Source organism: Uranotaenia lowii, chromosome 1 (genome assembly GCF_029784155.1).
Source record: "Uranotaenia lowii strain MFRU-FL chromosome 1, ASM2978415v1, whole genome shotgun sequence".
Taxonomy (NCBI): Eukaryota; Metazoa; Arthropoda; class Insecta; order Diptera; family Culicidae; genus Uranotaenia; species Uranotaenia lowii.
This window is the reverse complement of record NC_073691.1, coordinates 21,877,453-21,904,249: the sequence shown is the minus strand read 5'-3', so window position 1 is coordinate 21,904,249 and position 26,797 is coordinate 21,877,453. Positions and strand designations below refer to the sequence as shown.

Below are 26,797 nucleotides of genomic sequence, written 5' to 3'. Positions count from 1 at the left end.
ACAGAAATTGCTTTTTATATATATAGATGAGTTTTTTTTTTCTAGTTTCACGTACTAAGTTCCAAAATTTGGAGCCATTCGCTCATCCTCTCAGGGTTTAAGAAACCAAATCGCCACCTAATCTGTTCAATATTTCTTGAAATTTCGAAGTCTGATTTTGAATTAGACCTCGAGTTGAAACTTAGAACCAGAGATGCCAATGTGCCTGATTTTTCAGGATTTGAGGCTCAGCCTGACAACCTGATAAACCATTGAATTTCCCTGATTTTTTAAAATATGCCTAATTTTGCCTAATTTATGCGAATGTGATGAAAAATGGGTAGTAAGCAGCTGGATTAGGTACCATTGCTGAAGTTAAAAAGTGAAAAAGTGAGAATGTGGCTGAATTTAAGCAATCGAAAGATTCCCTTTAATTCTCTTAATAAAAGGGAATGAGAGTGAATCTTTCGACTGCTTTGATTCAGTAGAATTATTCAACCAAGTAGGCTCCAAGGCCGTGCGAACGGAAGGGGGGGGGAGGGGTTTAGGAGTTTAACCCCCTCCCCCATGGAGATTTTTTCCAAGTAAAATTTTCAGATAAAAAAATGAATTTACTATAGTATCCAGAAATATTTTGATCCTAAAAGGTGTTCCAAAAAAAAGGTTTGAACAAACATGTCAGAAAATTTGCTCGCCTCCGGCGGAAGTTTTTCCTCTATCACTCTAGGCCTAATACATTTCATTTTACGATAATGTATGACCTTCACGAATTGGAACTTGTTTTTTTTTATAGTAAGTTTAGAGCTGCAATTCAATAAACCTCTTGTATTGAAACTCAAATCTTGACACACAAAAACCCTACCTTATGAATGGGGTTTTATTAAGAAGTGTTACAAAATGAGTTCAGAATTTGAAACCAGCCATTTTAAAATAAAAATTCATGCATCGAATTATAATTTTACAAACCTACAAGTTATAAGCCACGTGACAGGTGCTCAAAAGTCAAGAGAATTAGAAAAAAATCTAAAACCTAGTATCCATTATTTATTTATTTTATTTATAACTTATCTCTTTGATTATTAAAAAAAAAACTCGTTTATGTCATTACAAAATTTCTGCTAAAATGAAATACTTTTCAAGAAACCAATTTCAGGCTCTAGTATGTTTTTCGTTTCTGTTCTTCTCTTTTCTTCAATTCTTCTCAAATTTCATATCCAAAAGTGTTTTGATGAATTACACAAGACCACAAAATTCATATTTTTCCAAGGCGCAAAGAATTTAAGAACTTATTTATTTGGTGCCTTGAATTCAAATATTCGAATGGTTTTTTATCAGCTTCTATTTCTGGAAAAACGTTAAAAGAGATAAAAATGATTTAAGAAATTTCTTTATTTTTGACAAACCTTGAAAATTTAAAATAATGCTTTTAAAGTTATTATCAACTTTTCTCAAGATCGCAAGATTTTTTTTTCTGCGAAAAAAGTAATAGAACAATTCTATATGTTTCCTTTATTCCATTTTGAAATATACGGGAGTTTAAACGACTTTAAAAAGTATGTTTAACCTAGTTGAATTTAAGATATCTTTTAAAGCGAACATCAAATCGTCTTACAGGATTAAACAAATTTGTTGAATGAAATAATTTTTTTTCAAACTTTCTTCAGTTATGTCAGTTATACTAGTTATGATAGTTTTAATTTTTTTCAAATATGTAGAATTTAAATTTTTAGATCATTTCTCGTTATATTCATTCAGTTATATTCAGTATTATTCGGGATCAGTTTTTTTTATTTCATGTAGATTTGTTTATTCATCAGTTATCAATGATTGATCTCAGTCAAAATTCAACACAACTTCATTTTAAAAATCATAAACATCGTATCATCAAAACTAGAGGTGACAGACAAATCGGACAAAATATAAGAGTTCGGAACATTCAAATCTAAAAAAAAATTAAATCAACGGCTCCACAATGCTGTTTCCTTGAGTGATCAATCAAATTCTTTAAATATTTTATTAATATGCCATGATGATTTATTGAAGAAATTCCTTCTGAATTGTTAATAAACTTATCTTTTAAATTTACATATGTTGTTTCGAGTTACCGAACAGATTTACTGAATTTTGTAGAATCGTTTTTTAGTTTTACCTTTATATTTTTTTGTAATATTTTTGATAAGTTTGTCTTCGTTTTGAAATCCTGAATTTTTGTGCTTTGAAAAAATAATCTTCTTGGAAACCTATAACTCTAAATTTTTGATAAGAAAAACATAGTTTTTACATTTTGTTTTTTGTTTTTGACAAAATATGCAGAGGTTAAAATTTCAAACTAAAAAACTAGTTCAACAAAAAATTTTTCCCGGGTTGGATTTATTCTTCCCAACTCAAAAAAAAATCGAAATATTCCACTGTTTTATTATTTTAAATTATTTTTTCATGAATCGATTATATTTTTTAAAACAATTTTTGCAAAGTTTGAAAAATTATTTGAAGTAGCAGCTGTAAAGCTTAGTTTTATTTTGCAATGAAGCAAATAAGTATATGCTTCGTGCTTTCACTATGAAGCGACTGTTTAGGTTGATTTTCTTAAGGATTTTAACGGCTTACAGACTCGATTTTTTTTTATTAAAAACGACCGTTTTTTACTACGGCGTTTTTACTTTAAAAAAAATCTGAGAATAATAGTCGTTTAAAATTCTTTAAAAGAAAATGAATTTAGAAATCAATTTGCTCATTTGTCGTGCATTGGTATTGTAATTATTTCTAGCTGACTTTAAATTTTGAGACCCCCCCCCCCCCCCCCCCCCCCCCCTCATGGACGAGTCCTTCGCACTGGCCTGGTAGGCTCACAACACATATTAGAGTGAAAATGTGGAGCGATGAACAAAATAAGGTCATCACTTTGGGCGAAATTTCCATTACTTTAACGTTGCCTGATTTTGCCTGATTTTTATTTCATCAGTTCCCTGATTTTTGAAAGAAAAAAAGTGTTGGCAACCCTGCTTAGAACGTTAAATTGAAGCAACTGTTTTCAGATCAGATATCAAATAAAGAAATGAATAAATATTCTCAAACATGATCCAATATTAATATTTTTATAACAGAGGAATGTAAACGAATATGTAAACTTTTCTGAACATCCGAACAGGTTGAACCAATTTAATTCTTTGTTTGGTTTGTAATTCTCTCTTCCAATAAATGCGTCCGTTGTCCGTGGTCGTGCTGCGTGAAAGATAAGATTTTCCAGGGAAGATGCTTCAATCACAGTTGTGGTAAAACATTTTGTTACCTTTCGCCTATCGTAGAATCTTTGGTAACAACAAGTCACTTTTGTGTTTCTTATTTCGAAGAAACGAACATTATACGTAAAAAATTAGTTATATGACTCAGTCCTACTGAAATTTGTTGAAATCAGATTTGCAATTGAAATTCTTTATTCTGAGATAATTATTCATATCTTTTAAGGAAACTTTTGTGTTGTAACATTCATTTTTTAATTGAAATTTTTCAGTCCACACTAGTCAGCGTTTTTATCTTCGAAAATTCAAAAGCTCAATAATTATCTGACCATCGGGCAGAGGTCGGCAAATCCCCGTTTATGGTTGGATTTTCGGGCAATAAAAATTTAAACTCAGATCGAAATTCCTGATCTTTAATTATTTATTTATGGGCTAGATTTTCATTCGACAATTGACCACACCTCAAAACATTTCCGACCGGAATTGAACCATAATTTTTACAACAACCCTCCTCCTAATCTGATGTAATAGATTAAACTAAATAGCTTTACAGAGTGTTTGATAACAATTTTTTTTTCTTCAGTCAATTGATACCCTTTTTGTTCCCTTCCATTCAATCCTATCAATTCTGTACCTGTTCTGAGTGATCGTTTATGAATGGAGCAAAAAAAAAATCAGTCATCGCAGTCACAATCAATGCAATTTGATAAGCATTTGGTGGGGTTTTCTAAATTGCAGCTGCCTTCCATCGATAATTTTGGGAAAAAAAACATTTGTCATCACTGTTTCGCACGTGATGGAAGATAAGAAAACAATAACTTGAAAAATTTTAACTAAAATATTTGGATCATTTACAGTATTGTTCCGATTTTGTCAGCTCCCGATTTTGTCTACCCCCGATTTTGTCTATCCCCGATTTTGTCAGCATTTTATCCCGATTTTGTCAGCTTTTAAATTTAGTTGAAGTTTTCTGCTTTTGAACTAAAAATCCCAGTCATTTAACACTGTACGTTTTTTGGGGGTTGTCCTGGCCCACGTAGAGCACCACCCGTTAACCACTTGGTATTTTAAGGGTTGGTATTTTAAGGGTTGGGGTGATTGAAGGGTCATAAGAATTTTCATTGATGACGAATAGAAGGAGATTGAAAGTTGACCACATTTTGATCACATGGTTTATGGATAGCTCTGAGGGATCATCCATAAACCACTTAGACTTCAGGGGGGAGGGGGGGGGGGGGGCGGGCATTGGCCAAAGTCTACGCTCCATACAAATTTTCGAAATTTTATATGGACAAAAGTGTACGAGGGGGAAAGGGAGGGGGGAGGGTCTGAAATGGCCAAAAATGAGTCTACGTGGTTTATGGATAGTCCCTTAGGGAACTATCCACAAACCACGTGGATTTGTCGTTTTTCATAAAACATATATTTTTTTCTTTTTTAATTCAAAAAAATAAAAGACGGTTAAAAATAAAACATTTATTCTTGTAAATCCATAAAAAAGTACCATTACATACTTCAAATTAAAACGCTCCAAGTCTTACCAAGACGACACGAGGTGTTGGATGCCGCACGAAGTATGGAGTCAGCATTCTTTTGAATTTTTCTGACGGTTGTTGGATGGATGTTGTATTTCTTCGCGATGTCTGCTTTCTTCGCAGCCTTTTCCTCAAGATTCCGAAGGATTTTGACTTTTTCCTTAAGGCTGAGCGCGTTTCGTTTGTTTTTCTCAAAAGGCACTATTTTTGGAGACATCTGTAAATTGTTAAAAAAAAGCCATCTGTTTTGAAAACCATACACCTTGAAGCACTCAGGATAGTACAAACCTTGCTCTACACAGTGGTTAGCTATTAATGGTGACGCTTTTTAAAGTTAGTTTCAACGATGGTTCTTGGTGGTGTTTCCGATATTACTGCGGAAAAATTGATAAACGTATGTGTTAGGAAACAGTATTTTCAGATTTTATTTGGCGTTTAGAACTTACCTCACCGGCGGTTGGAAGCAGAAAGAGGTTGTTAAATATTGACACCTAATCATGAAGCATTTCTGTAATGTTGGCAGCCGTGAGCTGTCAACACGTGCTAATAGGTTCAAGATGTATTCAGTTTAAAGTGATCTAACTTATGTGATCAACAAATTCAGCTGTTTTGCAATTGCATATCAATCCTGCAGCTACGCACCAACGGTTTTTCAAATTTCCATTGTATGAAGGGTGTTTGTAAACAATCACTTAGGGTAGAGTTCTTGAACAAGTCCTCCATTTTGCTATTGGCAAGACCTTTAATTTGACGTCTCAAGAACTCAAATCGGTCAAGCGGTCATCGAGAAACGTGTGTGACATTATTTTGTAACATACACATACACACATACATACTCACATACAGAAATGTTCCGATCTCGGCGAGCTGAGTCGAATGGTGTATGACACTTGACCCTCCGGGCCTCGGATCGAAAGTTGGTTTTTCAAGCGACATGTATACCCTTCTTTGTAAGAAAGGTAAAAAATAAAGAAAAGGGCTCAATGTCACCCCTTATCACGGTATTGACAAAAATATCGAAATAACATGTAAACGGACAATTATCAAATCAAAATTGAAATTATTTTCAAGAAAAAATTTTTCCCGATTTTGTCAGGTACCCTGTTTTGTCAGCCCTAAATTCAAGATGGGGCTATCTCTATTGGTCAATCTTGGAAAATGCCGGGCCAACGATTATGGGAAGAAATGTAGATAGCTGAGCATTTGAGAACATTTTTCTTTAATTTTATCTTTCAAATTTAAAATTAAAAATTTATGCAAACTTCTGTATTTCTGTGCATTTTGACAGTTTTGTCAATTGTGTTAAATTGATTAAAATTAAGTCCATTTTGTATATTTGGCCAAAATTACCGATTTTATCAATTTTTCCAATTTCGTTAAGAATGTCAACTTGGAAAAAAATTAACTGTAAATTTTGTAAATTTTGTAAATTTTGTAAATTTTGCAAATTTTGTAAATTTTGTAAATTTTGTAAATTTTGTGAATTTGGTAAATTTTGTAAATTTTGTAAATTTTGTAAATTTTGTAAATTTTGTAAATTTTGTAAATTTTGTAAATTTTGTAAATTTTGTAAATTTTGTAAATTTTGTAAATTTTGTAAATTTTGTAAATTTTGTAAATTTTGTAAATTTTGTAAATTTTGTAAATTTTGTAAATTTTGTAAATTTTGTAAATTTTGTAAATTTTGTAAATTTTGTAAATTTTGTAAATTTTGTAAATTTTGTAAATTTTGTAAATTTTGTAAATTTTGTAAATTTTGTAAATTTTGTAAATTTTGTAAATTTTGTAAATTTTGTAAATTTTGTAAATTTTGTAAATTTTGTAAATTTTGTAAATTTTGTAAATTTTGTGAATTTTGTAAATTTTGAAAATTTTGTAAATTTTGTAAATTTTGTAAATTTTGTAAATTTTGTAAATTTTGTAAATTTTGTAAATTTTGTAAATTTTGTAAATTTTGTAAATTTTGTAAATTTTGTAAATTTTGTAAATTTTGTAAATTTTGTAAATTTTGTAAATTTTGTAAATTTTGTAAATTTTGTAAATTTTGTAAATTTTGTAAATTTTGTAAATTTTGTAAATTTTGTAAATTTTGTAAATTTTGTAAATTTTGTAAATTTTGTAAATTTTGTAAATTTTGTAAATTTTGTAAATTTTGTAAATTTTGTAAATTTTGTAAATTTTGTAAATTTTGTGAATTTTGTAAATTTTGAAAATTTTGTAAATTTTGTAAATTTTGTAAATTTTGTAAATTTTGTAAATTTTGTAAATTTTGTAAATTTTGTAAATATTGAAAATTTTGTAAATTTTGGTAATTTTGTAATTTTTTTAAATTTTGAAAATATTGAAAATTTTATAAATTTTATAAATTTTATAAATTTTTGAAAATTTTGAAAATTTTGAAAATTTTGAAAATTCAGAAAATTTTGAATATTTTAAAAATTTTGAAAATTTTAAAAATTTTGAAAATTTTGAAAATTTTGTAAATTTTGTCATTCCTGTCATTTTTGTCATTTTTGTCATTTTTGTCATTTTTGTCATTTTTGTCATTTTTGTCATTTTTGTCATTTTTGTCATTTTTGTCATTTTTGTCATTTTTGTCATTTTTGTCATTTTTGTCATTTTTGTCATTTTTGTCACTTTTGTCATTTTTGTCATTTTTGTCATTTTTGTCATTTTTGTCATTTTTGTCATTTTTGTCATTTTTGTCATTTTTGTCATTTTTGTCATTTTTGTCATTTTTGTCACTTTTGTCATTTTTGTCATTTTTGTCATTTTTGTCATTTTTGTCATTTTTGTCATTTTTGTCATTTTTGTCATTTTTGTCATTTTTGTCATTTTTGTCATTTTTGTCATTTTTGTCATTTTTGTCATTTTTGTCATTTTTGTCATTTTTGTCATTTTTGTCATTTTTGTCATTTTTGTCATTTTTGTCATTTTTGTCATTTTTGTCATTTTTGTCATTTTTGTCATTTTTGTCATTTTTGTCATTTTTGTCATTTTTGTCATTTTTGTCATTTTTGTCATTTTTGTCATTTTTGTCATTTTTGTCATTTTTGTCATTTTTGTCATTTTTGTCATTTTTGTCATTTTTGTCATTTTTGTCATTTTTGTCATTTTTGTCATTTTTGTCATTTTTGTCATTTTTGTCATTTTTGTCATTTTTGTCATTTTTGTCATTTTTGTCATTTTTGTCATTTTTGTCATTTTTGTCATTTTTGTCATTTTTGTCATTTTTGTCATTTTTGTCATTTTTGTCATTTTTGTCATTTTTGTCATTTTTGTCATTTTTGTCATTTTTGTCATTTTTGTCATTTTTGTCATTTTTGTCATTTTTGTCATTTTTGTCATTTTTGTCATTTTTGTCATTTTTGTCATTTTTGTCATTTTTGTCATTTTTGTCATTTTTGTCATTTTTGTCATTTTTGTCATTTTTGTCATTTTTGTCATTTTTGTCATTTTTGTCATTTTTGTCATTTTTGTCATTTTTGTCATTTTTGTCATTTTTGTCATTTTTGTCATTTTTGTCATTTTTGTCATTTTTGTCATTTTTGTCATTTTTGTCATTTTTGTCATTTTTGTCATTTTTGTCATTTTTGTCATTTTTGTCATTTTTGTCATTTTTGTCATTTTTGTCATTTTTGTCATTTTTGTCATTTTTGTCATTTTTGTCATTTTTGTCATTTTTGTCATTTTTGTCATTTTTGTCATTTTTGTCATTTTTGTCATTTTTGTCATTTTTGTCATTTTTGTCATTTTTGTCATTTTTGTCATTTTTGTCATTTTTGTCATTTTTGTCATTTTTGTCATTTTTGTCATTTTTGTCATTTTTGTCATTTTTGTCATTTTTGTCATTTTTGTCATTTTTGTCATTTTTGTCATTTTTGTCATTTTTGTCATTTTTGTCATTTTTGTCATTTTTGTCATTTTTGTCATTTTTGTCATTTTTGTCATTTTTGTCATTTTTGTCATTTTTGACATTTTTGTCATTTTTGTCATTTTTGACATTTTAGCATTTTTTTTTGTCAATTTTATCAAATTTTCATATTCCTATTTTCCTTTTTTTCTGTCTTGCTATTTTATTATTTTCCTTCTTGCTAATTTTCTTATTTTCCTGATATCCTATTTTCCAATATTCCTAATTTCCTGATTGTTATATGTTCCTATTTTCTTCTATATTTAATACCTTTTTCCTGTTTTTATTCTTACATAGTTTCCGTTTTACCTTTTTTCTTTTTCACATCTTATTTTCATGTTCTTTTTTGTTCCTCAATTACCTTTTTCAGTTTTGATATTCGTTTTTCGATTTTTAGATATTGTTCGAATTTTCAGTTTTCTTTTTTTTTTATTCCATTCATTCAGTTTAGTATCTTTCCTTCCCGTATACATTAAGTATATTTTTTTAAATTATTATTATTATTATTTCGCTGCACAGTCTTGTTACATTTTTTACATTTTTTTTATCCTTAGTCGTAATTTTTTTAAATTTTCCAGTTTTTCGTATCCATTCGTATCCACGGTTTTATAACGTTATATTTTCGAGTTAAAATTTTACGATTTTCAATTTCCTCAATTTGGGCTAGAAAGGGTTAACCAAGTTTAAAGACTTGATCCCAAAACAAAAGTAAACAAGACCACGTGTTAGCATAGCAACGACGCGCGCCACGGCGTTGAGGCGTCGTCGTTAATAAACAAGCGGGCGTTTGATTCTCTCGTTTGTTGAATCAATAAGATCGTTAATATTGGAACAAGTCTTGGATATCTCCAAAAAGTTTTTAATTCTAGTGAGAAATTGAATAAATTAGTGAAACTTGGTTTCAAATTTCAAACTATCAAAAGGCAATGGGCGGTAAAGCGAAGAAAAAAGGCAAAGGCGAGGGCGGAAACGGTGAAAAAGCGGATGAGGGAGCAACCGGTGAAGCTTCTGGGGCCGGAAATGGTGGCGGAGCCGGCGGAGGGGACGAGGAAGAAGGAGCCGACGAGGAGGAAGCGGAAGCCAAACCGAAAAAGGGCAAGGGCAAGAAGGGCAAAGGCAAGGGCGGAAAATCGTCCAAATTCCAGGGCGATCTGTTCAGCGAGGCCGCCATGGAGAATGCCTACTACGTTTGTCACAATATTCAGGATGTTCTGAAATCGCGCGGCTTCGCGTGGCCCGATGGACAGAAAAAGAAAAAGAAAGGCAAAAAGTAACTGCTGGTTGTTATCGCGCTTAATTCTGAGGCGTACGCGTCGAGCTTTACCTTTCGATTTTCGATTGCCTACTGTTAGGCGATTTTTAATACTTGAGAATAACCGGACTAAAGGGTAAGTTTTAAGTAGGTAAGTTGTTTTTTTTATAGAATGGAATAGGAAACACAAATGCCGATGAAGAAAAAAATGCTAATGCTCGGTTATTTAATTTTGAATCCCGATTGATTTAACATGGCACCAAACAAATGTCTCGCGTGTTCATTAAAGCGTGTTGACAGCATGTTAGCGAGCGATCAAGTTCAATGTAAGCAAAACAAAAGAGGATCATCAACCGAAAACCTATTGGAACCACATCTCGAAATGACCCAGAAAGTGATTTGACATGAATTTTGACAAACATTTACCGGTGAGTGGCGCGTTGATGGAAATATTTACATCTGATTTTTCCATCACGAATCAGGAGGATCCAATATGGGGAAAAATCTCTCTCGCGTTGAGCGTAGATTTTCCATGCGCTGATGAGACTAAATCTTTAAAAGCGAGATGATCACGACGACCGAAGAATATTCACTTTTTCACAGTCGCCAAGTGTAGTTCGCAAAAGTTCGCGCGCGTTCCGTGAATCTTCCAAACGAATCCCACACCCGGCCCGGTTCCCCTGAATTATTGCAACGGTCGCCAAGTGATCTCACCGTCCTGTGTAGGTTGGCATTCCAATTAAAATGTGTTTGTCTAGGTTTGGTAAACCGGTGATCAATCTTAGCTTTGATTGACGGTAGAAAACTTAAGAACACTTTCCAGAAGACTGCAAACAAGTGTCTTTAGTTGATTGGACTCGGATTAATTGTTGCCTTATAAGGACTCCAACGGCCAAGACGCATGCATGGATAGATGTATGACTAATAATCGTGAGAACTGCTGATCTGGAAAGATTTTGTCGCGCGTAGATTCTCACGTCAAGTTGTGCGGTGCTGTGACGATCGTAATCTTAACAAAAATAGAAGACACTTGTGCAGCAGCAGCACTTCGTGTGGGTGTTCGGTTGGTAGGAATCCGACCAAGATTAATGGATTATTTTCTGGCTTGCCTGGAGTGAAACTATTTTTAGAAACGCGTCTTAACTTGAATCTCCATCCCCAAAATGGGGTGCTAATTGTTGTTTTCTCTAAGAAACCAATTCTGATCTCCTTCGCGAATTTTCTTTCTCCAGGAAAAATTTTATTGAAAAAAAACAACAATAAATAATCGCCGAAATGGGTAAGACACCGGCCGTAGGAATCGATCTTGGAACCACCTATAGCTGTGTTGGAGTGTGGCAGCATGGAAAGGTCGAGATCATTGCTAACGATCAGGGCAATCGGACCACGCCGTCCTACGTGGCGTTCAACGATACGGAACGATTGATCGGAGATGCGGCAAAAAATCAGGTAAGCTCCGAGTGAGTCGTTGATTCTGTACTCGTAAATCTATAATTTGATTCTGATTCCGAAGAATTTTGATTCTCAAAACTGATTCATGATTTATTTCTTCAAAATACTAGTCCTGATTTCTAAATTTTGGATTTCAGACTTTTGATTTCTGTTTTTTTTAATTCTTTCTTCTGATTTTTGATTTTCTTTCTCTGTTCTCCGTTCTCTATTCTCTGTTTTCTGTTTTCTGTTTTCTGTTTTCTGTTTTCTGTTTTCTGTTTTCTGTTTTCTGTTTTCTGTTTTCTGTTTTCTGTTTTCTGTTTTCTGTTTTCTGTTTTCTGTTTTCTGTTTTCTGTTTTCTGTTTTCTGTTTTCTGTTTTCTGTTTTCTGTTTTCTGTTTTCTGTTTTCTGTTTTCTGTTTTCTGTTTTCTGTTTTCTGTTTTCTGTTTTCTGTTTTCTGTTTTCTGTTTTCTGTTTTCTGTTTTCTGTTTTCTGTTTTCTGTTTTCTGTTTTCTGTTTTCTGTTTTCTGTTTTCTGTTTTCTGTTTTCTGTTTTCTGTTTTCTGTTTTCTGTTTTCTGTTTTCTGTTTTCTGTTTTCTGTTTTCTGTTTTCTGTTTTCTGTTTTCTGTTTTCTGTTTTCTGTTTTCTGTTTTCTGTTTTCTGTTTTCTGTTTTCTGTTTTCTGTTTTCTGTTTTCTGTTTTCTGTTTTCTGTTTTCTGTTTTCTGTTTTCTGTTTTCTGTTTTCTGTTTTCTGTTTTCTGTTTTCTGTTTTCTGTTTTCTGTTTTCTGTTTTCTGTTTTCTGTTTTCTGTTTTCTGTTTTCTGTTTTCTGTTTTCTGTTTTCTGTTTTCTGTTTTCTGTTTTCTGTTTTCTGTTTTCTGTTTTCTGTTTTCTGTTTTCTGTTTTCTGTTTTCTGTTTTCTGTTTTCTGTTTTCTGTTTTCTGTTTTCTGTTTTCTGTTTTCTGTTTTCTGTTTTCTGTTTTCTGTTTTCTGTTTTCTGTTTTCTGTTTTCTGTTTTCTGTTTTCTGTTTTCTGTTTTCTGTTTTCTGTTTTCTGTTTTCTGTTTTCTGTTTTCTGTTTTCTGTTTTCTGTTTTCTGTTTTCTGTTTTCTGTTTTCTGTTTTCTGTTTTCTGTTTTCTGTTTTCTGTTTTCTGTTTTCTGTTTTCTGTTTTCTGTTTTCTGTTTTCTGTTTTCTGTTTTCTGTTTTCTGTTTTCTGTTTTCTGTTTTCTGTTTTCTGTTTTCTGTTTTCTGTTTTCTGTTTTCTGTTTTCTGTTTTCTGTTTTCTGTTTTCTGTTTTCTGTTTTCTGTTTTCTGTTTTCTGTTTTCTGTTTTCTGTTTTCTGTTTTCTGTTTTCTGTTTTCTGTTTTCTGTTTTCTGTTTTCTGTTTTCTGTTTTCTGTTCTCTGTTCTCTGTTCTCTGATCTCTATCTTTGATCTCTGATTTCTAATTTCTGATTTCTGATTTCTGATTTCTGATCTCTGATTTCTAATTTCTGATTTCTGATTTCGGATTTCGGATTTCGGATTTCGGATTTCGGATTTCGGATTTCGGATTTCGGATTTCGGATTTCGGATTTCGGATTTCGGATTTCGGATTTCGGATTTCGGATTTCGGATTTCGGATTTCGGATTTCGGATTTCGGATTTCGGATTTCGGATTTCGGATTTCGGATTTCGGATTTCGGATTTCGGATTTCGGATTTCGGATTTCGGATTTCGGATTTCGGATTTCGGATTTCGGATTTCGGATTTCGGATTTCGGATTTCGGATTTCGGATTTCGGATTTCGGATTTCGGATTTCGGATTTCGGATTTCGGATTTCGGATTTCGGATTTCGGATTTCGGATTTCGGATTTCGGATTTCGGATTTCGGATTTCGGATTTCGGATTTCGGATTTCGGATTTCGGATTTCGGATTTCGGATTTCGGATTTCGGATTTCGGATTTCGGATTTCGGATTTCGGATTTCGGATTTCGGATTTCGGATTTCGGATTTCGGATTTCGGATTTCGGATTTCGGATTTCGGATTTCGGATTTCGGATTTCGGATTTCGGATTTCGGATTTCGGATTTCGGATTTCGGATTTCGGATTTCGGATTTCGGATTTCGGATTTCGGATTTCGGATTTCGGATTTCGGATTTCGGATTTCGGATTTCGGATTTCGGATTTCGGATTTCGGATTTCGGATTTCGGATTTCGGATTTCGGATTTCGGATTTCGGATTTCGGATTTCGGATTTCGGATTTCGGATTTCGGATTTCGGATTTCGGATTTCGTATTTCGTATTTCGTATTTCGGATTTCGGATTTCGGATTTCGGATTTCGGATTTCGGATTTCGGATTTCGGATTTCGGATTTCGGATTTCGGATTTCGGATTTCGGATTTCGGATTTCGGATTTCGGATTTCGGATTTCGGATTTCGGATTTCGGATTTCGGATTTCGGATTTCGGATTTCGGATTTCGGATTTCGGATTTCGGATTTCGGATTTCGGATTTCGGATTTCGGATTTCGGATTTCTGATTTCTGATTTCTGATTTCTGATTTCTGATTTCTGATTTCTGCTTTCTGATTTCTGATTTCTGAATTCTGCATTCTGAGTTTTTATGGCTGTATTCTGATATCTGAGTTCATTTTTTCTGAATTCTGAACTAACTCTTATTTCTGAATTCTAATTGCTGTATTCTGTATCCTGAATTCATTTTTCTGGATTCTGAACTCAAATTTCTCATTTTTGCATTCAGAATTCTATATTCGGAGTTCTGTATTTTGATGCCTGAATTCTCTTTTATTGTTTCGATTATAGTCGTTTAAACATCTTAGTTTAGGCTTGCCAGATTCTTTTAGAAAAAAAGTGGGACATTTCTTGGAAAAAAGCGGGACACAGCCGAAAAAAGCGGGACAATTAAGAAACTTTTAAAAAAGAAGATTAATTGTATGGCCAAACTTATGCGTATACCATCAAGTTATTCCCAAAAAGTACACTAAGTTTTTTTTACTGGAATTTATTTTGCTGTGTTTTTCTCACATGGCTTCTATTTACATGGTTTTTTGGCCACGGCTCACGCGAATTAAAACGTTATTTAAGAGAATAAATTTCGAGTCCTCCATCTGGACGGCGAATTTGATACCGCGTATAAATACTTTGTGAGATAAAAACTATATTTAAAATTTGTTTTAAGAATTTGAACACTCAAGAAAACTTCCATCATTGTATACTTCGGGCAATTGAATCGAAAAAAGTGGTGTATGATAAAAGGCAATTAAACTAAGATTCCGGCAAAAATTAAGATAGATCTATAACACGAAGTTACAAAATTTACATATTTTCGAGTGGCAAAGAACTTAAGAACTAATTTAGAAAATATGCAATTGGTTTTTTTTCTAACAGCTCTTGTTTTCGAGATAACTTTGGAAAATAGATATAAACTTATTTACTCAATGTGTGTTTTTTCTTGGCAAAACTGTAAAACATTATAAAGGCTTGGAAATTTAAGGTTTCAATTCAATGATCAGCTTTCCCGAAGACCGCGAGTCATTTTGACTTCTGAGAAAAAAAGTTATATTTATTGTTTATTTTTCCCAAATCTGTTAAATATGGGAATTTGGGCGACATTTTTAGGAAATTTTAACCGAAATTGTATCTAAGATATTTCTTAAATCATAAGTTCAATCGTCCAGTCTTCAACAAAGTTCATAAATAGGGTGAAATCTTTGATATAAAATACTCAAAGACTTTTTTCAGCAATGTCAGAAACGTTATCTTTTAAAATGTTTCAAAATAGTATAATTTCATATTTTTTGAGCGATGTATCTCTGAATCTAGATTATCTAGACAAAATATGAATCTTTGATTGGATGAAGGATAGTAAAAGAATTCAAAATCAGTTTTTGTTTTATAAGTAGGTTTTCTAGTTCATTGTTATCAAATCCAAAATTGGTCATTTTCCAAATTTTCACACGCCATGTCACTAAAACAAGAGCTAATAGACAAAATCGTACGAATGATTCGAATTCAGGACACCAACATTATCTAAAGACAGTTATTGAAACAAAGGCATCAAAAAATGCTCTTCCCTAGTGTAATCATTTATAAGCAACTTAAAGCTATTCACATTGCATTGATTCAACGTGGACCAAGAACGCTTAACTGAATCAGAATCTTACTGTAACTTTAGAGTTATTCAGTATTGACTTATAAAAGCTATGAAAAATTCTGCATATTTTGAAAAAAAGACATATTAAAAAAATTTCTTGCTGTACAAATGAATTGAAATTGAAGCTAAAGTTTGTTTTTTTTGCTGTGCAAGTCAGTGAACTTTGTAAGAGTTTTCCAAAAAAAAAAAGCGGGACATTTCCAGGAAAAAGCGGGACGGCGGGACAATCAACAAACAAGCGGGACGGATGGCAACCCTATCTTATTGTCATTCACGAGTGATACAAATTTCTGATTTCTGTGTTTGACCCATCCCAGCGTGACGTCACAACGTTTGCAAAAATTTTTTTTGGTATATTGTATGTAAGTTTTACAGGTCATATGGCACATTGAAAAAAATTATACCTTCTATGCATTTTCTACAATTTGAAACCAAAAGTATTTTTTAAGAACAAATAGTTAACAAAATATAAGCCAAAGGAATCGTGACGTCACAACGCGCTTCTTTTTACACTTTTCAGCTTTTTTTACAACATTGCATTTTTCTGCTCTTCTATTCGATCAAATTTTATGAAAATTTCAAGAAAGTATCGTTTTATTACAACCAACAAAACGCTGTTTTTGATTTTTTCAAATTGATATTTCAATTTATTTTAAAGCGATTCAGTTTCGTGACGTCACACCGCACCATTTTTTAGGCAGGGTTTCGCAAAGCGTTGTGACGTCACAAAATTTTATGGTCAGCTACATGAAATAAATCAAAGTATAATCCTAAAATTTATGATTACTTTACTTGAAATGCTTAAAAACTCAACAAATAATGTGATTTGGTGATGAAATCGATCCATTTATTCCCAAAAAATAAGGGGAATTCAATCTCAAAGGCCCATACAAGCTAAGGTTGCCAGATTGCCCGGTTTTATCCGGGTTTGCCCGGATTTTTAATACTTAATTTAAGAACAGTCCGGCCCGGCTCGGTTGCCCGGATTTCATTGAAAAATGCCCGGATTTATTCACTTTATTTGGCAAATTTATCAAAAAAAAAATCAACAACAAACACCTCCAAAACGAATTTTTGTGAGCAAGTTTCATAAAAATAATCATAAAAGGTTTTTTGGAATTCTAATATACGGTTTAAAATCTATCGATGTGTTTTGATGAAAAAAAAATTTATCATTTTTTTTCTTGATTTTTGTTGAAGAATTTCTGAGTTTTGACAAAATTTGCCCGGTTATTGCCCGAGTTTATGGTCATCAATTTGAAATCGAAAGCCCGGATTTTGCCAGGTTTTTATATAAAAATTGCTCAGATTGTCCTGCCCGGATACGTGCTGAAAAAAATCTGGCAACCTTAACATAAGCAGATAAGGTTTGCAACACTGCTCACATAAATTTTATTCGAAGTTTGAGCCTAAACTTTGTATGGAATTATGTGAAATTGGGTTTGGAAGGAACATGAAAACCAAGTTTTGCACCAATTTCTGAAGTCCCTATCGGCTGATTTTTTTGATTATTGTCATTCACAAAACTTTCGTTATGACAAATAGTTTATCTCCAAACCATTTCGACAATGGTTTAGTTAAAAAGGTTTTTGAATTTCAAAAATTAGCTTCTGATGGGTCAACTACAAAAAATACTTGAACGATCGTTAATCGACGCTTATACACCCGTTTTGAACATTATAGCTGTTTTATGATAACTGTAATTCAAATGCGTTCTTGAGATGAAATATTGTCATAATTAAAGCTTTTAAATACTCAAATTAAAAGAAAAAATAGTTGATAAAGACTGTACTTATTGACGAAAAACAGTTTTTTTTTCATGCCGAACAAAATCCACATAATTCCATACAAACAGCAGGAGACCTTGTGCTAGTACATATTTTAATCTATTTAATTTTGTAATTCAGTTAAAAGTCTCTTTTGTGAGATTTTATGTGAACACGGGATTCGATTTGGATTTTCTAGTGACATTTTTCGAAGTGGAAATTTCAATTAAGGACAGTTTATTATTAGAATCGTTTAATTAATTTTATTAACTATTTTCTATGAAAGTCTTATGATTTTTTTTATATAAAAATTTAATCTATTGAGTATACCATGATCAAAGATTTTTTTTAATCTCATTTCATTTATTTCATAAAGCTTATTTTGTTTGAACATAATGCCAGAAAGAAATAAAAGCTACTAGCGGTGTTTTTCATTCTAACATAGATATACGAAGAGCTTGTTCTTTTGCCAGATTTTTATTCGAATCACAGATAACTACCTGCTTTATGATCTACAAATATTCTTTGATAGTTTGATAGTTTGTTTATTCTAGAATAAAGTGTTTCTAAGCGCGATTTTATACGTTTTATAAGAAATGTTTAAAAACATCTGAGTTAATTCTTAAAAACAATTATTTTCTTTAAAACCTTGATAATAGAATTCGATTATTGAAGCGCATTGTTGTGTTGAACTTGTATTAGCTTAGCTTAGCTTAGCTTGATTGACTACTTACATCCACCTTTAATCATCGAATCCGAAATGCCTCATCATAAGATTTGAGAAGATTTTTCAAGGCAGGGGGGGGGGGGTAGGGTCTAAGGGGTAAAAAAACACCATTTTCACGATTTTTTTTAGAGCTATCGTTCAAACAAATGTATTCAATTTTTTTGCATTATATTTACAAAGCATTGAGCCGGTGACAGCACAGAATCATCTGAAGTCAAAAAAATCAAAGCACAATATTTTTAATAGATGTTTTTCTGGACCCCAACGTTTTTATTTAACTTAAAAAAATTTGTATGAAATTTTTGTGGCTGTTTGAAGTAAAAACTACGATTTTCACGAAAAAATCCGCCATTTTTTATCTGTAAAAACTCCCCAAAGTAAAAAAAAAACGTTGGGGTCTGGTATTTTATATGTAGAAAATATGTTCCGTATTTGAAAAGAATCGGTGAAGTAGTTTTCAAATGACGTTGTCCACGGACTTAAAAAAAAGTGCTTTCGACTAAAACGCGTTTGAAGTAATTTCTACAGTTTTGTTTCAATTGACTTGAAAATTTGACACAACATTCTGAAATGTTTTACAATAAGAAAATTTAAAAAAAAAACGTTTTTTTTTAAGCGTTAGACCCTACCCCCCCCCCCCCCCCCTTAATCCTGGTTCTGTACATGTTGCTGAGTTTTTAAATTCAATGTATTTTACGGATATATCTTGATTCATATCACATTGTTGTGTTGAACTTGTATTGAAGAAAAACTGTCATGGTGTTGAAGTTAAAAGTCTTGAACGTTTTCTAAAAAAAAGTAAATAAATTTTCGTGACGTCACAACGCTTAAAAATAGATACCTTTATCAACGATTCTAGAGCGTGAACTTGCAGTGACTGTTTATTATCTTATGTCATGCTTAAAAGATGGCTTTTCTACCATCATTTTGCAATAATTGTTTTTGACTTAGCTTGATTCTTGACAAAGTTACGTTATGAATAAAGAATAATTGCAAAAATCAATTTAAATTCATACAAAAATTTTTAAATTTCAACGTTAACATACTCACTTCTAAAAAAAGGTAACTGAAAATCTTTTAATGGAACACTTAAGAAATAATCTTTCTAATGCTATGCAATTTATTTTTGGATAATGAAAAATTAAAATCAGTTCTCCTGTTAAGAGGTGCTTGGAATGGGTCATTTAGAGGATAAATATCAAATATGTGCTCGTGTAACTTTATGTGTTTCACATTTCGGTTTGGTTTTGACACATTGTCTGACTACCCATTCAAACCGTAAAAAGCTTCATGTTAGGACGCTCATGTGATAGGCAAACGCAACTAGCCGACTATCTTACAACTAAAAGTTGCCTACCAATCCATTCGCAAATCAATTGATTCGCCATAAATGGACTACCACCTATTTGGTTAGCGAACAGCATATGTTCGCTCACACCAGATTGTGTCAAAGATATCGAACATCCTCACGACAAGTTTCACGCGTATGATCAATTCACTCTTGTATCCCATAACAGGTGTCATTTGAATGTTATGTTGGAGAACCATCTTTGTCGTTAGACTACAAGATAAATGATTGCATATGCTTACTCTACCATTTTTTTTCCTCAGTTGATTCCAAACTGAGTGGCGTGGGAGTGTCCCTTGTTGTGCAAACACACTGTCTGTCAACTTAGGTATAAATATTATTCCAATTTCCTCTCAATACGATACTTTGTGGAGCAACAGAAATTTCTCTATGCACCGCAGATGAGCAATTTAAAATCCAAAAATAACATTTTTCCTCCCACAGGTCCCACTTAAGCTTGGATTCTGCTATTCGTGGCGAACCCTCTCTAGGGTTTACCTTTTAGTATGAAAAAAAGACCATTAATAATAACGACAAAATGTGACCAATTTAAATTAAATATTTTTTTACCTGTACCATGTCATCCCAATTTCTAGGTCGCAATGAATCCGAAGAACACCGTTTTCGATGCCAAACGGTTGATTGGACGCCGATTCGACGATCAGAAGATCCAGGAGGACATGAAGCACTGGCCCTTCACGGTGGTCAGCGACGGGGGCAAACCGAAGATCCAGGTTGAGTTCAAGGGTGAGACGAAGCGCTTTGCCCCGGAAGAGGTCAGCTCGATGGTGCTGACCAAGATGCGTGAGGTGGCCGAGGTCTATCTGGGCGGGACGGTGTCCGATGCTGTGATCACGGTGCCGGCCTACTTCAACGATTCCCAGCGGCAGGCCACCAAGGACGCGGGTGCAATCGCCGGTCTAAATGTGCTGCGGATCATCAACGAACCGACGGCGGCTGCCTTGGCCTATGGATTGGACAAAAATCTGAAGGTGAGAACAAAATATCCACCTTTTTAAACCTATACTTTAGAGTAGCAATGGATATCTTTTAAGTTAATTGATGTTCGTCTTATTTCCACAGGGCGAGAAAAACGTGCTGATCTTCGATCTGGGCGGCGGAACTTTCGACGTGTCGATCCTGACCATCGACGAGGGTTCCCTGTTCGAGGTGAAATCCACGGCCGGAGACACCCATCTGGGTGGCGAGGATTTCGACAACCGGCTGGTGAACCATTTTGCCGAGGAGTTCAAGCGCAAGCACAAGAAGGACATGAGCGGAAATATCAGGGCGCTGCGTCGGTTGCGAACGGCTTGTGAGCGCGCCAAGCGTACGCTTTCTTCGAGCACCGAGGCTTCGTTGGAAATCGATGCGCTGCATGAGGGCATTGATTTCTATTCGAAGATTACGCGGGCACGCTTCGAGGAGCTGTGTATGGATTTGTTCCGTTCGACGTTGGCTCCAGTTGAGCGAGCCCTGGGCGATGCCAAGCTTGACAAGGGCGCCATTCACGATGTAGTTTTGGTAGGGGGATCGATTCGTATTCCTAAGGTTCAGAAGATGCTGCAGGACTTCTTCTGTGGCAAGGCACTGAACTTGTCGATCAACCCGGATGAAGCCGTAGCTTATGGAGCTGCAGTTCAGGCGGCCATTTTGAGTGGTGACGGAAGCTCCCAGATTCAGGACGTTTTGCTTGTTGATGTTACTCCCCTGTCCTTGGGTATCGAAACTGCCGGAGGAGTGATGACCAAAATCATCGAACGCAACTCGCGTATCCCTTGCAAGCAACAGCAAACTTTCACAACTTACAGCGATAACCAGAACGCTGTTTCTATCCAGGTGTTTGAAGGTGAACGGGCCATGACCAAGGATAACAATCTGCTCGGAACCTTCAACTTGACCGGTATCCCACCGGCACCACGTGGCGTTCCCAAGATCGAAGTTACTTTCGATCTAAACGCTGACGGCATTTTAAATGTCTCAGCAAAGGATAACAGCACCGGCAAATCGGAAAAGATCACAATCAAAAACGACAAAGGTCGGCTGTCCAAATCCGAGATCGACCGGATGCTGTCGGACGCCGAAAAATACCGCGAAGAGGATGAACGTCAACGGGAACGCATCGTGGCCCGCAATCAACTGGAAGGTTACATCTTCAACTGTAAACAGGCCGTGGAGGATGCACCCTCCGGAAAGCTGTCCGATTCCGATAAGCAATCGGTGAAGGATAAGTGTTCCTCGGAAATGTCCTGGTTGGATGCAAACACGCTGGCTGAGAAGGAGGAATTCGAACACCACCTAAAAGATTGTCAGAAGGTTTGTGGCCCTATTATGGCCAAGCTTCATCAGGGTGCTGGCGGAGACGGATCTGGATCTGCATCCGGCGGAAAAGGACCAACCGTTGAGGAAGTTGATTAAGATTAAACTATCAAACTAGTTTTACTCAAGTTAATTATAACCTATGTACTATTTATACCGACAGCTTTAAAGATGCCCCGAATAGAAAAAAAACTAGAACTAACACATCACTAACCCCGACCCCCGATCAACCGTCTTCTACGGTTGACCAGCGTGCGCCGATTTAGAGTGTTCTGCTAAACGCAAAATTTTTTCTATAATGTGCATTTATAATGAGCGAAATAAAGCCACTAAAACGCAACGATTGATATGTGTACCTATAATATGCAGGTATAAGTTGTTAACATGGTGAGAAAGAAAAACCTGAATTATTCATATGTATATCGTTGCAACGGACGCGGCGCCTAATCAGCGGGTCAGCGATTCTCAGAGTCGGATTGAAACTAAGCAGAGAATTTACAGTTTGCTTGTATTTAACTGATTTAGAATTGTCACTATTTCACTGAATATGAAAATAGGGACAGTTTTTTTAATAGATTTTTGGGACATGGAATTGGGAATTTCGTTAGCTGCAGCTCAGCGCTTGTAATTTCTTTGAAAAATTTAAATGTAAAACTTCTTAAATTTTACCACTGAAAACGTGAAAATGATATTCCAAATCTGGAGCATTCTTTTTTTGTTTCGTTTATATTAAAATCCGTTAACAAGCCGAAAGAAATATGCTTAAAAAATTTCAAGATTTTATCAGGTTCAAGAAGACTGATTCCTCCCTGTCTAGAGAAGAAAAAAAGCTTAGCAAAGGCAAGCTAAAACAGAAATCTCAATCCACTTTCATAGTTGTCTGCATCAACAGAAGTTTCAATCCACTTGAGCTTTTTAGCATTAACGGAAATTTCAATTCACTATGGCAGTCCACTCACTACTCACTAGGTGAGGTTCGCATCGACTTATTAGTTTAAAAAAAATCATAAGTTAGTATGGATGAGAATTCGAGCAGACTATAGCAAACCGAGACCAAAATGAGGTGTCCACCACAAACTGATAGCATTCGAGTGACTCGGGTGACTCGACTATCGTCGTCACCACACGAGTCGCGCAGAATAAGGGTTACTATTTGATGTTTGTTTTTTAATCTTAGCAAAACAAGACATCATAAGAGTTTCAATAATTTTATTTGTAAGCAAACGAATACTAAAATGAACTGTCTATCTACAGAAACCGGTAGCATAATTTGGTGTAAAATTTAATCCGAAAACAGGAAAGCTTTTAAGGAGATTGAACCTGAGACTAAAATTATAACATCATTCGGTCAAGAATTTACAAAATTGCATAGCCAATTACGCGTCATTAAGATATCTTTAATTTTTAGATAGAAGCAAAATGACACCATAATGATTGCATATTTTGCACCCCAAGCAAATTTTTATTGCAAAAAAAGGAAAGCAATTTTAACTTTCACTCCTTGAGAGACACATTTGCTCTAATTTTGCCTGACAGTAAAAACGAGAGTAAAAATGTTCAAACGTGATTGTGTAGCAAAAATTCACTTTTTAGAGAGCTAAACGATTCCTCATTTTTCCAAGGGGTTTTAAGAGCAAAATAATACCTATATAAGGCATCAAAATAATTTTATGCGTTATAAAAATTGGCATCAACATACTTTCAAATCTTCTCTCAGAATAAGTGTAATTTGACATTACTTCGCTAAGGTTCTCACAAAAAATGGAAAAGAAAACATTACAAAATCTACAAAACCAACCGAAATTACAAAAATAACCTAAACAACGTTGAAAAGGAAAAAATACAACAATCACATTTTTTTTTAAATACTAAAAAGACAAAAATCGCACAATAAAACAGGAATGACAGTCATGTACATACATGAAAACAAATATCTGAAAAATACAAAAAAAGTAACAATGACCAAATTTACATATGACAAAATTTAAATAAAAAATGGTAAACATATTAAGGTCATTTTTTTGTTATTTTTAATGTTCTTCTATATTTTTCTATATCTAGACCACGCTAATCCAATCGAAATGGTGCTTCATAAATATTTTTATAGGTTCTATGTGCCTTGCAGCGAGTTGTTAGTCAATTTAGAAGCCAATTCAAAAAAAAAAAAATTAGAGAGTGCATTCTCCAAAAAGGCAAACATTTTTCTAGAAGTAACACCAGATCTCGAAGTTTTATGCATTTTTAAGTAGTTTTTCTCTGAATCAAAGCATCAAGTAACCGCAATAGTGCCATTGAAAAAAGAATGAGCTCTTAATGTTCACATTTGTCTGAATAAATGGTACTTAAAAGAGTTGGGCAATAGTTTTCCCCATTTGTACCTTTAAAAGAACTTCAATAGTTCATAAAGCTTGTTTGTTAGAGTGCCCCAAATGACCCGACATTTGAAAAAGTTGCGCGGCAGGCTTAAATTGATCCCTTGCCTACTACAAGGTCTCATGCCAAATTTGGGGCGGATCGAATCATGGGAAGGGGTCGCTCAACGAGCCTAAAGTTTGTATGGGATTTTGAGACATTTTGTTCGGGAGGAACATAAAAATCCAGTTTTTCATGAATAACTTTGGCTTCCCTCTCGGCCGATTTCTTTTGAAAACGGTTTTTCTTAAAGCCTAAACTATGACAAATATTTAATCTTAACACTGCATTTCAATTCGACTTATGATAAAGTTATTAGACCTAAAAAAAATAGCTATCTTTTTTAGAGTGATATTCCTCACTATTGATGAGAGACACTGCTTCGAACATTTTGACGCAGCACTAACAGTGATGAGTATCACCCTGAAAAAAGTTAAGCCTATTTTTTTAAGTCTGATAACTTTTTTACCATAAGTCGAATTGAAATGCAGTGTTAAGATGAAATATTTGTCATAGTTTAGGCTTTAAGAAAAACCATTTTCAAAAAAAATCGGCCGAAGAAGACCAAAGTTATTCATGCAAAACTGGATTTTCATGTTCCTCCCGAACAAAATGTCTCAAAATCCCATAATAACTTTAGGCTCGTCGAGCGACCTCTTCCCATGATCCGATCTGGCCCAATTTTGGCATGAGACCTTGTACTAGGCTTGAGATCAATTTAAGCCTGCAGCGCATAACATTTCACAAGCTTATATTTATTTATTTATTGATGATGATCCTAGGCTAAAGCCTTTTATCTGAAATTAAACTTAAAAACTAACATCGATCATACTTTTAATTTTATGTAAAACACTTCTTAATACTATCTTTGATTTGGTTTCTGAACATGTTAAGATTGATTTCTTCTACGTATGCGTTGTAAAGTGCCATCATCCTGTACATTGGTTCGTTTCTCGCGTAATTCTGTATTCTGTTTAAAAGCTGGAATGGCCTTACGCTGCGTAGACTACCTCGTCCTTCGTTGGGGGATATTTGTGAAAGCATATACGGCGAATAAAACCTTCCACTTGTCAAATCCTTGAAAAATAGTGCATCGTTTGACTTCCTGCGATTTTCTAGCGAATCCAATCCGACCAGCATAAACAGGGCTCGGTAATCCGGCATTTCCTCTTGCCATCCAAGATTCCTCAGTGCGTATTTGAGAAATTTCTTTTGAACTCTTTCCAATCTGTTAACGTGGACATTGTAGTAGGGTTGCCTAAACAACACTGGCGTACTCGATTGTAGTCCGAACTAATCCTACATAAATTGAGACGATTGTGTAAGGGTCATTCAACTCATGGCAAACTCTACTGACCATTCCAGACATAGAGTTAGCTTTGGCTACTACCTGCTCTATGTGTTTCGTGAAATTCAGTCCTTTGTCTGATATTCGTCAGTTTAGATCATCTGCGTATATCAGCACAAAAACGTCCTGCAGTACCTCGGGGAACTCGTTCATAATAGTGATGAAGAGAAGGGGTCCCAAGTGACTTCCTTGTGGCACACCACTCTGGACCGAGAATGCACCGGATCTTACATTCCCCAGCTTTAGGGGAGAATGAGGATACTTGATCCCTGGGGATACTTGATTCCTTAGCTATATCTCGAAACTGGAATGTCGTACAAAGATCAAATGTTCTAGAAAAATGTGCCAAAATGAGCAAAATAACAATGCTTGTAGTTTAAAAAATTTTAACAAAATAATTGTTTGAGTAAATGAACTTTGTTTGAAAAATTTCATAAAATGTAACTTGAAGATCTTTTTTCATCACTTTAAAATGTTCCTTACATGGGAAAATTATGAAAAAAATATTTGTTCCAATGTATCAATCGTTCGAGCGTAAAATGAACTTTATAATGCCATATTTTCAAAGCAATGGAAAACTCTCAACTTTTTTCAGAAAAAGTTTTCTAAAATGTTGATTATGGGTATAAATGATCCCCTTGAGTTGGGTACGATTGATCCCCCTTCCAAACGGCATATTCTTCTTCTGAATTGATCGTTATGATTGCTGATCACGAAATTACTAATATTTATCCAAAAACTAATATTTATCAAACAATTGTCTGAAGAAAAGACCAAAAATAATTAATTTTCTCTTTTTTATAAAAAATTGCGCCTTTAAGTATGCAATGTTATTAGCGTTGAGATAAAGTTAGAGAATTTTCTTCTTATGTCTGCTATAAATTGTGAAATGAGAACAAACATGACCAAAATAGTCAATTATTATTCTATCTTGGGGTTTTGTTTGATTTTTATACAAGGATTAGGGCTTCCTGAATAAAAGATCAAGTCTCCTTAAAAGGGGATCAAGTCTCCCCTAACATCAGAAAAATCGCAATTTTTTTACTCCCACAAAAATGCATCTAGTTCATCAACGAGTATAAGTATTGTTCTAATTTTTGGAGCATAGAAACTTGAAGTTACAAGCTGTCAGAAAATGTCAAAGACGGCGAGTTGCTAAATTTTTCCAAAAAGATATGGTGAAAATAAGAAAAGGGGATCAAGTATCCCCACTCTCCCCTACATATTGAATTCTTTCAATTAAGTATGAATTTATCCATTTAAGGCAAGTATTGGCAATTTCATTTTTGCTGAGCACGGATAGCAGTGAATTGATATCGATCACATCAAATGCTTTTGACATATCAGTATAAATAGCGTCGACTTGCAG

At 33.5% G+C, this 26,797-nt stretch overlaps 2 protein-coding genes across 4 annotated transcripts; both read left to right on the top strand.

The window, feature by feature from the left end:
• Positions 1-9,592: 9,592 nt before the first annotated feature.
• Positions 9,593-9,940, top strand: LOC129758406 (small lysine-rich protein 1). Its single transcript, XM_055755909.1, has one exon. The coding sequence runs from the start codon at positions 9,593-9,595 to the stop codon at positions 9,938-9,940; it is 348 nt and encodes a 115-aa protein (XP_055611884.1).
• On the top strand, positions 9,937-22,030 carry LOC129740256 (heat shock 70 kDa protein cognate 2). Of its 3 annotated transcripts, none has more exons than XM_055731862.1 (4): positions 9,937-10,054; positions 11,151-11,367; positions 19,946-20,341; positions 20,433-22,030. In XM_055731862.1, exons 2-4 carry the CDS (start codon positions 11,194-11,196, stop codon positions 21,765-21,767), a joined length of 1,905 nt encoding a protein of 634 aa, XP_055587837.1. In that variant the 5' UTR covers positions 9,937-10,054; positions 11,151-11,193; the 3' UTR covers positions 21,768-22,030. The 3 variants fall into 3 exon arrangements, with proteins under 3 accessions (XP_055587837.1, XP_055587835.1, XP_055587836.1); XM_055731860.1 differs by lacking the exon at positions 9,937-10,054 and adding an exon at positions 10,492-10,640; XM_055731861.1 differs by lacking the exon at positions 9,937-10,054 and adding an exon at positions 10,502-10,644.
• Positions 22,031-26,797: the final 4,767 nt, after the last annotated feature.